Source organism: Salvelinus namaycush, chromosome 3 (assembly GCF_016432855.1).
Source record: "Salvelinus namaycush isolate Seneca chromosome 3, SaNama_1.0, whole genome shotgun sequence".
NCBI lineage: Eukaryota > Metazoa > Chordata > Actinopteri > Salmoniformes > Salmonidae > Salvelinus > Salvelinus namaycush.
In genome coordinates this window covers 53,402,344-53,415,227 of record NC_052309.1, presented here as the reverse complement: position 1 = coordinate 53,415,227, position 12,884 = coordinate 53,402,344, and the positions used below count along the sequence as shown (strand labels likewise).

General features: G+C 42.0%; 1 protein-coding gene across 1 annotated transcript in view; it reads left to right on the top strand.

Annotated features, from left to right (window-relative positions):
* The window catches only part of LOC120044420 (teneurin-2-like), a 203,608-nt gene that overhangs the window by 152,439 nt on the left and 38,285 nt on the right, over positions 1-12,884 (top strand). Inside the window, exons 7-8 of the mRNA XM_038989068.1 lie at positions 3,471-3,693; positions 12,510-12,748. Of these exons, the coding sequence (XP_038844996.1) occupies positions 3,471-3,693; positions 12,510-12,748 (462 nt within the window). The remainder of the gene's footprint in view (positions 1-3,470; positions 3,694-12,509; positions 12,749-12,884) is intronic.

Here is a 12,884-nt window from a genome sequence, read left to right as displayed (position 1 = left end):
ACAAGCTGAAGTAAATCATTCTCTCTATTATTATTCTGACATTTCACATTCTTAAAATAAAGTGGTGATCCTAACTGACCTAAGACAGGGAATTTCTACTAGGAATAAATGTCAGGATTTGTGAAAAACTGAGTTTTTAAATGTATTTGGCCAAGGTGTATGTAAACTTCCGACTTCAACTGTAGGTGCCCTGCCATTCCTCTACCGTGCAGCACAACTGTCTTTTTCCGATGGCATATGTTGTTTAAGTAGGTATGGAGATGGTAGTACTGAGCCACAGTGGAAGGGCTGATCCTCTGTGGAAAGACTGGCTGTGACAGGTAACCGGCAGGTAACTGGAGGGTTGCTGGTTCAAATCCAGGGTCAGAGCAGGAAGTGAGCTGGCGTCCGGAGGGTTGCTGGTATCAAAACCCAGCTCCCCAGACTCCCAGTGTGGCAGCCCCCTGCACCTCTCCAAGCCTGTATGTGTGTATTTCGGAAGGGTTGAGCTAAAAGCGGAAGTCAAATTGTGCTATCGACCAATAAAGTGATCTTAATCTTAATTAAAATAGATATATTTAACTAGGCAAGTAAGTTAAGAACAAATTATTATTAAATGATGGCCTACCTGGGAGCAGTGGCTTAATTGCCTTGTTCTGGGGCAGAAAGACACATTTTTACCTTGTCAGCTCTGGGATTTGATCCAGCAACCTTTTGGTTACTGTCTCAACTCTCTAACCACTAGGCTACCTGCCACCCCAAGGCGGATGAAAGGACATTAATTCCATCTTAGAAGGCCTTTGTATTAGAGCTATTAAACACACAATACAGTAGACCAATACAGGCCAGCACGCTGCAGAATACTGTAATCTGCGTATTACAGAAGGGACTTTGATAACCCCCCTGCTCAGATCTCCACTGTGATCTCGGCAGTATGTTTAAACAGATGAGGAGCCCGGCCATTGTGTTTGTGGGATTCCACTGTTTCACACAGGGATGTCGTTACTGAAGGTTAGAAACTGAGGCCTCTGACTGTGCGTCCTTTTGTGTGCCCACAGACCTGTTGAGGGTTGGTAAACAACCTCCATGGCTGTCAGCTCGATTTTGAGTTTGAACTGCAGTTTGCAGGGGGAAACAGTGGAAGAAGCATTAGATCAGAGCCCGACCAAGGTTATCAGAGCACATTAAAGGGTTAGTACCAGAATACCATTGTGTTTAGCCAGGGCTGTAGTGTGGAGTGGTGCTTTGATGGACACGTCACACTTTATAATCCACTGCTCTCAGCCCTATTGTGCTGCTCAGATTGTTCCCTGCAGTCCAAACGCAGCTTTTGTGAACTGTGGGTTTTGTAGCACTGGGTCTTTCTCCAGTTCTTACACAGTGTGGTGTGGGAGATTACACACCCTGGCCCTCCAAACCATGACTGATCTCAGCTCGGCCCAATCCCTTTCTCATTTCTCCTCTTTTCACAAGACATTTTGTGTAAAAGGCCTCCCTTTCTTAGCTCATGTCTTAGGTCTTGGTATGACTCTCATTCTTTCAGTTATCAGTGCTGTGTACATAATCAGGTAGGCCCACTGTTTTTTTTACGATGTTGACATTACATACTGTATGGGTAACTGATATTTTTATGCTACTCCTGAAATGTTCAATAGCTTAAATTAATTGTACAAGGAAAGGAAGGAGAAACCCGTTGGAGAATACACACGGAGTATACAAAACATCAGGAACACCTTCCTAATCTTGAGCTGTACCCCCTTTTGCCCTCAGAACAGCCTCAATTCATCGGGGCATAGACTATACAAGGTGTCGAAAGCGTTCCACAGGGATGCTGTCCCATGTTGACCCCAATGCTTCCCACAGTTGTGTCAAGTTGGATGGATGTCCTTTTAGTGGTGGACCATTCTTGATACACACAGGAAACTGTTGAGCGTTAAAAACCCAGCAGCGTTGCAGTTGTTGACACACTTAAACCGGTGTGCCTGGCACCTACTACCATACCACTTTTAAAGGCACTTAAATCTTTTGTCTTGCCCATTCACCTTCTGAATGGCACACATACACAATCCATGTCTCAATTGTCTCAAGGCTTAAAATTCCTCCTTTAACCTGTCTCCTCCCCTTCATCTACACTGATTTGAAGTGGATTTAACAAGTGACATCAATAAGGGATCATTATTTCACCTGTCTATGTCATTTTGTACACTTAGTGTATGTGTTTGTGTGCTTTTTTTATACAGTAGGCGTTGCCTTTTAGTCAATAAGACTGTTATTTTGCATCATGGAAGAAGTATATATTGTCTTTTATTTTGACCCTTTTTGAGGAAAATGTTGATTCATTGATGTCTTGCCATTGTCCGATCAGTCCGTCACGCAGGCTTTGTAAAGAATGTGTGGAGGTGGAAGCACTAAGGTTTTATTCATGTTGCTACACAATTTGTTCTCTGTATCATACAGTATCTGTAGATAGAAATTAGAATCGCTCAAATATTTCTCTTTAGACTTGAGTAATTAGTGATATTTTCTAATACCTTAATTTAGAGATTTAGATCTCATTTACCAAAATCGGAAGTATTTACCTACTTTCATTATCTTTTAATTAAATGGAATGATTTAGGGCTGCTACAAAAATGCATACAAGTATTTGTATCATATTATTTGATTAAAGGTTTAAAAGTTAAGAACACTTGATTCCAATATTTGGATAGTTTTAATCATAATTAACATTTTAAACTTTCACAAAGTTATAATTCACAGCTTTCAATTTTCATAAATGTTTCTCTTTTTTAGTTATGGAATGGATAAGGTGAATTTGTCACGTTCTGACCTTAGTTCCTTTTTTATGTCTTTATTTTAGTTAGGTCAGGGCGTGAGTTGGGGTGGGCATTTTATGTTGTTTTTCTATGTTTTGTTCTATACGTTATATTTCTATGTGTTTGGCCTAGTATGGTTCTCAATCAGAGGCAGGTGTCGATCGTTGTCTCTGATTGAGAATCGTTTTAGTGTTTTCACCATTTGGGACTGTTTCAGTTTTCATTTTGATTCTCTTGTTCTTTTTGTATTTTGTATTCATTCTCAGTAAAAGTTATTATGGATACGTACCACGCTGCATTTTGGTCCTCCTCTCCTTCCACCAATGAAAGCCGTTACAGAATTGGTCACTACAGGAGGTTGGATTTAGTCTGTAAAATATTATACTTGTACAATTTTAGTTATTTCTTCAGAGGGGTTTTTGTATTTGGATCTGACCTGTTCTCATAAAGCAATTTGTAACACATGAAATGAAAAATGTTCTATATGAAACTAAAGCATCCAAACATACATCACTGTCAATGGATAATGCATTCATTAAATCAGTCAATTCAGGCTGTGAAGTAGTACACATTTATAAAGCCCCCGCCAAGGCTATAACAACTGAAATATTCACTATGCGCTAGAACACCATTCCTGTCAAACAATAAGCCCTAATTTGTTCCTGTGTTCTCCTTCAGGTCCTCCCAACAACCACCACAGTCAGTCTCTGCGGCCGCCACTCCCTCCTCCTCACAACCACCACCAGTCGTCGGCCAACTCCCTGAACCGCAACACCCTGGCCAGCCGCCGCGGCCCAACCCATGCCCCCTCGGCGGCCCCCGGGGAGGGCCCATCCACGCCAGAGTCAGTCCAGCTCCAGGAAAGCTGGGCGCTGAACAGCAGCGTGCCCCTGGAGACCAGGTCAGTCACACTGTCTCCCTGCTTCCCTACCTACTATCCATTCATGTTTGGACACCCTCCCTATTCAGAGGGACAGGAACACTTTATGCTTCCTATCAGCTTCTGGTACTGTACAGCTGGCTGTATTTATCCAAGTGACAAAGGTCTTTACCTTAAACCTAAAGGCTCTGGTCAGGTTTGTGGGTGCCCTCTGCCCAGCTGCTAGAGCTCTGAACTCAACATCCCCTCCTGCCGTTGCCCATCTTCACACACAGCCACACTGGCACACAGGCAGAGGCCCTGCCTGCTGCTCTCTCTCTCTGGTGTTCTGGTAGATGGAAGCTGGTGTCCTCCTCTCCCCCTCTGTTCTGTCTTTTGTTTGGTGTGTGATTGCCGTGCTCCTGCTGGGTTGTGAGTCGCTCCTCTATGTTCCCAGATCACACTCCAAACACGCCGCATGCACAATTCATGTTACTGGGACTACAGGGCGTGTCTCTCAGATGTTTTATTTACCAGGTGCTCCTGCTACTCCTGCTACCGCCGGGCGCCTTTACCTGCCTGTTCCCTCCTTTCCAAAATGGAGCCTGGCGCCTGAGTCACAGCCAGCATGCCTCTACTGAGTGAGAAAATCAGTTTTACTCTAGGAACTCTGTTTTTTTTTCAATTCCATCATGTTAGCTAAGATACGCAGGAATAACGAGACAGTGTTCAGGATGTTAGGGTTGTATTTCCTGATCTGGTTTCCGAGCAGCATGAGTTGTGTTCTGCTGCTTTTCAGGTTTTTAGGCCATGCATTTCCCCAAAAGTCTCCAGTATGGTGGTTTGTTAGCAGTGGTGGAAAAAGTACCCATTTGTCATACTTGAGTAAAAGTAAAGATACCTTAATAGAAAATGACTCAAGTAAAAGTGAAAGTCTCCCAGTAAATTACCACTTGAGTAAAAGTCTAAAAGTATTTGGTTTTAAATATACTTAAGTATCAAGAGTAGAAGTATGAATAATTGAAAATTCCTTATTTTAAGCAAACCAGGGGCACAATTTTCTGTTTTTTTTAATTTACGGATAGCCAGGGGCACACTCCAACAGTCAGACATATTTTACAAACGGTGCATTTGTGCTTAGTGAGTCCGCCAGATCAGAGGTTTTAGGAATGACCAAGGAGGTTCTGTTGATAAGTGTGTGAATTGGACCATTTTCTGTCCTGCTAAGCATTCAAAATGTAACTTTTGGGTGTCAGGGAAAATGTAAAAAAAAAAGTACATTATTTTCTTTAGGGATGTAGTGAAGTAAACGTTGTCAAAAATATAAATAGTAAAGTAAGATACCCCAAAAAACTACTTAAGTAAAAATACTTTGAAGTACTACTTAAGTACTTTACACCACTGTTTGTTAGTTAGTTTATTAGGTTTTATGACTTCCCTTTCTACTGTGGACAGCAATCCAATTTCCTCTTCCTAATCCTACACTTTACATAGACAGCTATATACACTAACACACTCACACAAATGCAAACTACACACAAAACAAAACAGTACAAGAACCCTGTGTCTATTTGCTCACTATCAATTCCCCCTAGTGCTCCTTGCCCTTTTCTCCTCTCCCCCCTTCCGTCTCTCCTCTTCTCTCTTCCCTCTCTCCCTGCCCCCTCAGTGCCTGTTCTCAGCAGGCAGATTAATATAGCTTCTGTCGGGGCATATGGGCCTGACCTCACACACACTTCAGTTCATAATTCTTTGTCTTTCAGATGCCCCTGTCTAGGGCATCTTGCAGCGCTAGCACTTTTACTTAGTTTCACCCATTAATACTGCTTGGTCTTTACAGAGTCTCCCTCATAGGCACAAAACAACATTTCATCTGGGGCCTGACCCTTACCCTATGACCTGGAACCACCCGACATGCTGTCCATCATACCACTGCTGGAGATAATTTAACTCATACAGTACATTCACACATTCACACACACACTAGCACGCACATGTTCTCTCACACACACACACACACACACATCACTCACACACACTCACATTTTCAGGGAGGCAGTGACTTGGGTTTGGCTTGGAAAAGCATTTTTTTTGCAATGGAACAAATCAACTGTAAGGTTACCATATTGCACATGACTACAGTAGAAAGACACATACCAACATTTCTTTAATACATTTTCGCTAGCTAGCTACAACAGAAGAACATTGTGGATAACCTTTTATGTCTCTGCGTCCAGTATGAAATAAGTTAGAGATAGTTTCATGAGCCAATGCTAACTAGCGTTAGCGCAATGACAGGCAGTCTACAGGAACAGTTACCGTGCTAGCTGTTCCTGTTCATCCAACTCTGGGGAAGTAGATAAATGGCTTCATTGCCAATATCTCAAACCATCCCTTTAATATGGAGGAAATTACAGTCATTGGAGCTAATTACAGGGTTTTTTCTGTATAGAAAATTCTTAGGCGGGCTGTCTAAGTGGTAATGTTCGGGATGGAAAAACAGTTTCATTGTCAACTTAAACGACCAAAACCAGATAAAAAGCATGCCGAAAAGATATTGAACTATATATATTTTTTCATAATACAATGTTTGAGAACTAACAATCGAATAGAAATTAGACAGTCAGGGCACATGCCCATTGATTTTGTTTGAGCAGAGGAATACAGCATTAGCCATGGCAAAATGCATTTAATTGCAGGAAATGTGCTTTAAAGCTGCAAAATTGTCCCTCAACTCCATGCCAAACTGTATAGAATTGCTGGAAATTAACTTAAAATCTTTAAAATTTTCTTTCAGCTCAATGAAAAAATCTGAAGAATTGCAGAAAATGACCTTTAAAACAGCTAAATGTTCTCTCCGACGACAAGCTACCTTTCCCTTTTCAGCTTATAGGCTATGTTAGAGTTGACACTTCCTCTTCCAATTAATTGTGGGGAGGTCAAAATAATGAAGCTATCAACCAAATCTATTCATTAAAATAAAGTATTTATTTTACTTGCCATTATCGTTCACCTTTTTTCTAACATATGCTGGGTCGCCAGTTTGCCTGGGCAAGAAAAGTTTGAAAACCACTGTCATAGTGCACTATTTTATATAATTCCCTCACGAAATGCTTGCCCTAGTCTTTATGCGCCATGAAACTACAGTGCATAAATGAGCTGCCAAATTATTCAGCGATGACATCAATGTTATCTATAAAGAATCCTCCTTCTTTTGTGTAACAAAGTGGGATTCAAATTGAATTAATTGTCATTTTTTTGTCAGCAATGTACACAAAATACTCTGTCAAAGTGGAAGAAAAATGTGTACATTTTTTAAAGATGAATGAAAAATGTAATAACTAAAATATAGTTCTGCATAAGTCAATACATGTTAGAAACACCTTTGGCAGTGATTACAGCTGTGAGTCTTTCTGGATAAATCTCTAAGAGCTTTCCACACCTGATTTTGCAATATTTACCCATTTTTATTATTTAAAAAATTATTCAAGCTCTGTCAAGATGTTGGGGATCATGGCTCACAGTACTTTTCAAGTCTTGCCATAGATGTTCAAGCAGATTTAAGTCAAAACTTTAACTTGGTTACTAAGGAACATTCCCTGTCTTCTTGGTAAGCAAATCCGGTGTAGATTTATTGTAGGTTATTGTCCTGCTGAAAGGTGAATTCCTCTCCCAGTCTCTGGTGTAAAGCAGGTTTTCCTTTAGCATTTTGCCTGTGCTTAGCTCCATCCCGTTTCTTTTTATCCTGAAAAACTCCCCAGTATTTGTTGATGTCAAGCATACTCATACCATGATGCAGCCACCACCATGCTTGAAAATAAGGAGGTAGTTGCTCAGTGACGTTTTGAGTTGGATTTGCCCAAACATAAGGCTTTGCATTTATGCAAAAAGTGTAATTCTTTGCTGTGCTTTAGTGACTTGTTGCATGTTTTGGAATATAATTTTTTTCTGTGTATTTGTATTATTTTCACTGTCATTTAGGTCCCTACAAGTTGTTTAATCCATCCTCAGTTTTCTCCCATCAGTCATTAAACTGTAGCTGTTATAAAATCACCAATGGCCTCATGATAACATCCCTTAGCAGTTTCAACCCTGTCCTGCAGCTCAGTTCAGAAGGACAACTGTATCTTTTGAGGTGTCTGGGTGGTTTAATACATAATCCACAGCATAATTATTTACTTGACTATGCTTAAGAGATAATCAATGTCTGATTTGTTATTGTTACCCATCTACCAATCACTGACCATCTTTAAGAGGCTTTCGAAAAGCTCCGTTCTCTGACTGAGGGACCTTTACAGAGGTTGTATGTATGGGGGACAGAGGAAGGTTTAGTCATTCAAAACTCATGTCAACCCCTATTACTTCACACAGTGTCCATGTAATTTATTCTGTGATTTGTTAAGCCACATTTTACTCTCAAACTAATTTTGGCTTGCCATAACAAAGGGTCTGAATACTTATGTAGTGACTGTATTTTAGTTATGAATGTTTTATTTAACTTAAAAAATACATGCTTTGACATTAGAGTATTTTGGGTACATTGTTGACAATTTTTGTTTTACTATTAAATACATTTGAATCCCACTTTGTAGCACAGTAAGATGTGAAGAAATCCAAGGGGTCTGAATAATTCTGCAAGGCACTGTAACACTGTCATACTCTAGGGTCCAGTCTCATCACATTCCAGAACTGGTGAATTGAAATGAAATAATAAAAAATCCATTATCCTGAGAGGTGAGCTGAGTCGCTGCCCGGTCCGCTCTCTCCCTGTATCCCCATGGGCTTGTTTGAGAAGGCTGGGACCATTCCTCTCTCTCTCTCCCTCTCTTCCTCTCTCTCTATCTGCAGATTGAATGTCCTCCTCCAGCAGTCGATTTCTGCTGAGGAGCCCTGAAATTAAACGGGGTTGGGGGAGATAAAAATCACAAAGTGTAGCGAGTAGTGGCCACCTGTGCAATGGTGCTTTTGGCCTATAGGTGTTCCTCCTATATTCTCGACAACAGAATACATAGCCTGTATTTAGCCAATTTGCATGTATGAGCCCTATTACTGTATATATTAGCCCTACTACTGTATGCTCACAACGTAGCGTGAAAGCCCATATTGTATGGCTCCTGTACTATGAAGACCAAGCCGCTGATTATTATGGTACGCACTGGTGCTGTATTTGCATGTTTATGGCATGTTTATTGAAATTAATTATGCACTATTAATGGCAGCCATGTTAAATGGTAGTGTTTGTAGCTTGTTCAATTTCCAAATGCCTTTTTTCTCTGTTTCAACCCCACTGAGTCCCAGTTTCTTTTTAAATTTGAGCTCTGTCTAGGAGAGACATCCTCTGAGAATGGATGGGTTAGTTATATAACATGTTTTTCTCTGTGTTCAACTGCGGCATTGTGGTTGCTGTCCTGTCAGATTTTTTTGTTTTTTTGTTGTGGAAGTCTTCAAAGGTCGATTGATTGATTTTGATTTGACAGTTTACAAAATTACATATACACACAGTACATACATTTTTAAAAAACTAGTCGGGGATAACACAATAAAGTCAATGACTTTGTGGTCCCTTAAAAAGCCATGGTGCTAGGGGGATTCAACTCCCGAACCTTTTGATGTTGCTTTTTATTAGATTAGTTTGGCTGACTCCGGCACCGTCGGTATGGCCAGGATGGTTCAGTGTGTTAGCGCCCAGCTCAATGTGTTGCCGTGGTTGCACCTTGCAGACAGACCCGGCCCTGCCTGCCTGATATTCTGGAGGTATTGGTATTGAGAGAGAAACAGCCAGAACCTCCAACAGTTCAGCCCTCCGTGACTTGAATCCCAAACACGGTTCATTACATAAATTCTTATGCTAAATTTCTGTTGCCCTTGATAGCTTTACCATTATGTCCTGGCATGTCTGGTAGAATACTAATAGAGCTACACTCCAGTTGAATTCTTGTTCATTATCTGTAAAATCTCCATTTACTCGTTAATTGCACTGGCTTTACACGCCCTCCCTCAGGATGAGAGAAGTGTTTACTGTGAAAGAGAGACTATGAACACAGTTTTGTCTTGCTGCTTTGTTTTGTTCTGTTTGGCTTGGTTTGTATTCATCTGTGGTTTTGTTAAACTGCCTGTGTGGGATAAACCCCTCTGAGTGGCATGTTGTGGCCAATTTACAAACAGGAGCAGGAAGGAAAGAAAAGACTATCACCATAAAGTGCCATTTAAAAGGATGATCGTCAAACATCTGGATAAAACAAATTAACAAAAAGACAAAGGCTCACCTGAAAGAGAATCGTTTTTTTTTTTGGTGTCCTTTTTCAAATGCAGCTTGGATGCTGGCTCTCCTCTTTGAAAATGTGCAACTCAAGCATGTATTTGATATGATATGTGTAACTAAAGCAATTAACGTATGAAGGCCTTTTATATTATAGGCTCATTTTGTCCTATAATCACATTGAAATATATATATATATATATATATATTTTTTAAGTCAGGGTAGGCATGTGAACTGAATGTCATTGTAAGCTAGAGGGGCATTTTAATAACTGCTGAATAGCATGTACATTTATGTTCACTATGGACCGATTTGGATACAAAACAGCCTTATTTGTCATGTCAGGAGAGAGAATATTACACTCTCTACAGTATGTTGTGAGAATATTGTGTTGTTTAATTCAGGTGGTAATACCCACACATAATCAACTGTGATATCCTCCATCTCATCTGTTGTGTGCTTGCCAAAGCCATTATTCTATCTCTGTTTTGCTTTGCAAAGCTGTCTCTGACGACGGCTATATGACTCATGCCCTGGTGGATAAAATGATTGATTTATGGATTCATTTACCTGCTGCAATTAACATGCATCTAGTTGAGAGGATATTCTCTCCACTAACACGGTGTGATGTGATGGCCGTGGCCAGCCGCCTGCGTGCTTGCCTGCCTGTCACCAAGGGACAGGTCATTAATCAGGCAGCGTCGGGAGGGCAGGCCAAAGTAAGGGGCAGGGCGCTAACCTCAGCCATGTTTTCATTAGTGCACGTACACAGCCGTCAGGAGGGGCTGCTTGGGGGGGGGGGGGGGGTCACTCCTCTCCAAGTGTAACATCTTCTCAGGTCGCCGCAGTGACACCTCTTTTCACTGTCTTCATCGCTTTTATTATATACTGAGGAGGAGGTGTAGAGGATCATACTCTGATGAACCGTAATGGCCAGCTGGCTGAACGCATATTTAACACAACCAATCAAACATGTTTTTTTTTAATGTGATCCCTTTGATTGCCCCTATACAGCCATATACAGTACAGTATATTCAATATATTATGTTCGGACAAACCATTCCTCCAGGTGTTTATTTCACTTCACACGAGGTTGTTAGAGTGAATTGAATGAGGATTATTAGGTCACATGTTGCAGACCTTGGGATTAGTTGACGTCATCAGCTAGCCATCGTTTGATATTGACTGGTAATAGGGTAGACAGGCAAGTCAGCCCACTTTATCATCGCTATTCCAGGGTGAGGAATGCCGACGCACAATCGTCACGGCTATGAAACCAGGCTGTTGCCTTGAGCAGGTTTCACATTTGACCGTGCCTGCGGTCATTCTGTTCCTTTCTCGCCCCATGAAATTATTATTTCTGAGCTGACGCTCTCATTTGGACACAGACCACCAGACCGGTGAATTGAGAATTGACGTGAGGATGGACGGTCAATCCACTTGTTACTCTCTCTGCTGCTTCCCGCTACCTACTTCAAATAAGAGTTATTTCCCTCTACAACACATATAGTCGATTTTAACAGACGTCTCTGACAGATTTCCTACTTATTTCTAACTGCAACTCCCAGACCTTTTGTTACAAGTCATCCTTGGTGTTCTCCAGCGATTTCTTCGGTTGGTTGAGAGATGGGCTGTGGAGAGCCTGTTAGTGTTGCTCTCAGTGTTCTACTGCTAGGATTGATCAGACACCAGCTCAGGAGTTGAGATGCGTAATTGGTAGATGTGCACCATTAATCTAGTCTCTGCTCCTCCAATTGAGGAGAAGAAACTGTCCTCTTGTTGTGTGCGAGTGAATAGAAGGGAAATTTCGTTATTTTGAGGCGAGAGAGGAGTGACACCATGAGGTTTGATGCTGGGGGGTTTTGGACTTCCTTCCCCGTCGGGCTGGAGCTGTGGAACGAGATCTGAGAGGAGAGTGTTTTTGGGTTCAGTGTGGGGCAGCAGCTTGTGAGAGCTTCCGACCAGCATCAAAGCGGCACGGTCAACCGTCTTCCACTTTCATCCCCATCCCATCTGCCTCCTCGTAGACCTCCCCGCGGGGTCTGCCGCCCACCTGGCACAGGCAGGCATTGCACTGGCCTGGCACTGGGGTCTGCCTGTAGCCAAGTAGGCACGGGACGGAAAGGAGGTGCTAGGGGAGAGATACTGTCGAAGCAGACTAACTTAGCTACAGTATTTACTCCTCTTCACATTGGGTAGAAATTAGACTGCTGATGACGAAGAAGCAGTTGATTTTTATTCTTAGCCTAAGCACTGACGATGATAATGAGCATAATAATCAAATGCCGGTCTAGGAGTCTGGAAGGAGATAATCTGTATATTCTGTATGCTTTTAGCTGTATAATTCAGAGTCCTTAGACCGCTTTGAGTAGCGTGAATAAGAAAATCAATGCATGTAAATGACCAGTGAATAATTGCTGGTGGAATATAGAGGGGCACTTCATTGCTCCAGATGTCTCATTATATTCTGAAAGCTACTGTTCACTCCAACACAATTTGCACATTCTATTGGTAACAGAGACCATGTAGCAGCTGATTCTAACGCTCCGTGTCCGCCTCTGTCTCTCTCTCCTTTCCCTTTTCTCTCCTTCGCTGTAGGCACTTCCTGTTTAAAACCCCGTCCGGGACCACTCCCCTGTTCAGCAGCTCGTCTCCAGGGTACCCCCTGACGTCTGGGACCGTCTACTCCCCCCCACCGCGGCTGCTACCCAGAAACGCCTTCTCCAGGAGCTCCTTCAAGCTGAATAAACCCTCCAAGTACTGCAGCTGGAAATGTGCTGCCGTGTCGGCCATCGCTGCTGCCGTCCTGCTGGCCGTGCTGCTCTCCTACTTCATAGGTAGGCTACAGTACAATACAGTACAGTACAATACAGTACTGTAGCCCCCCCTTGTTATAGTGATCTGCTATCAGATTGGCTTGGCTCATTTCACCTGTTTGGGAGTGAACTGGAAAATATTCCAACTGAAAATATT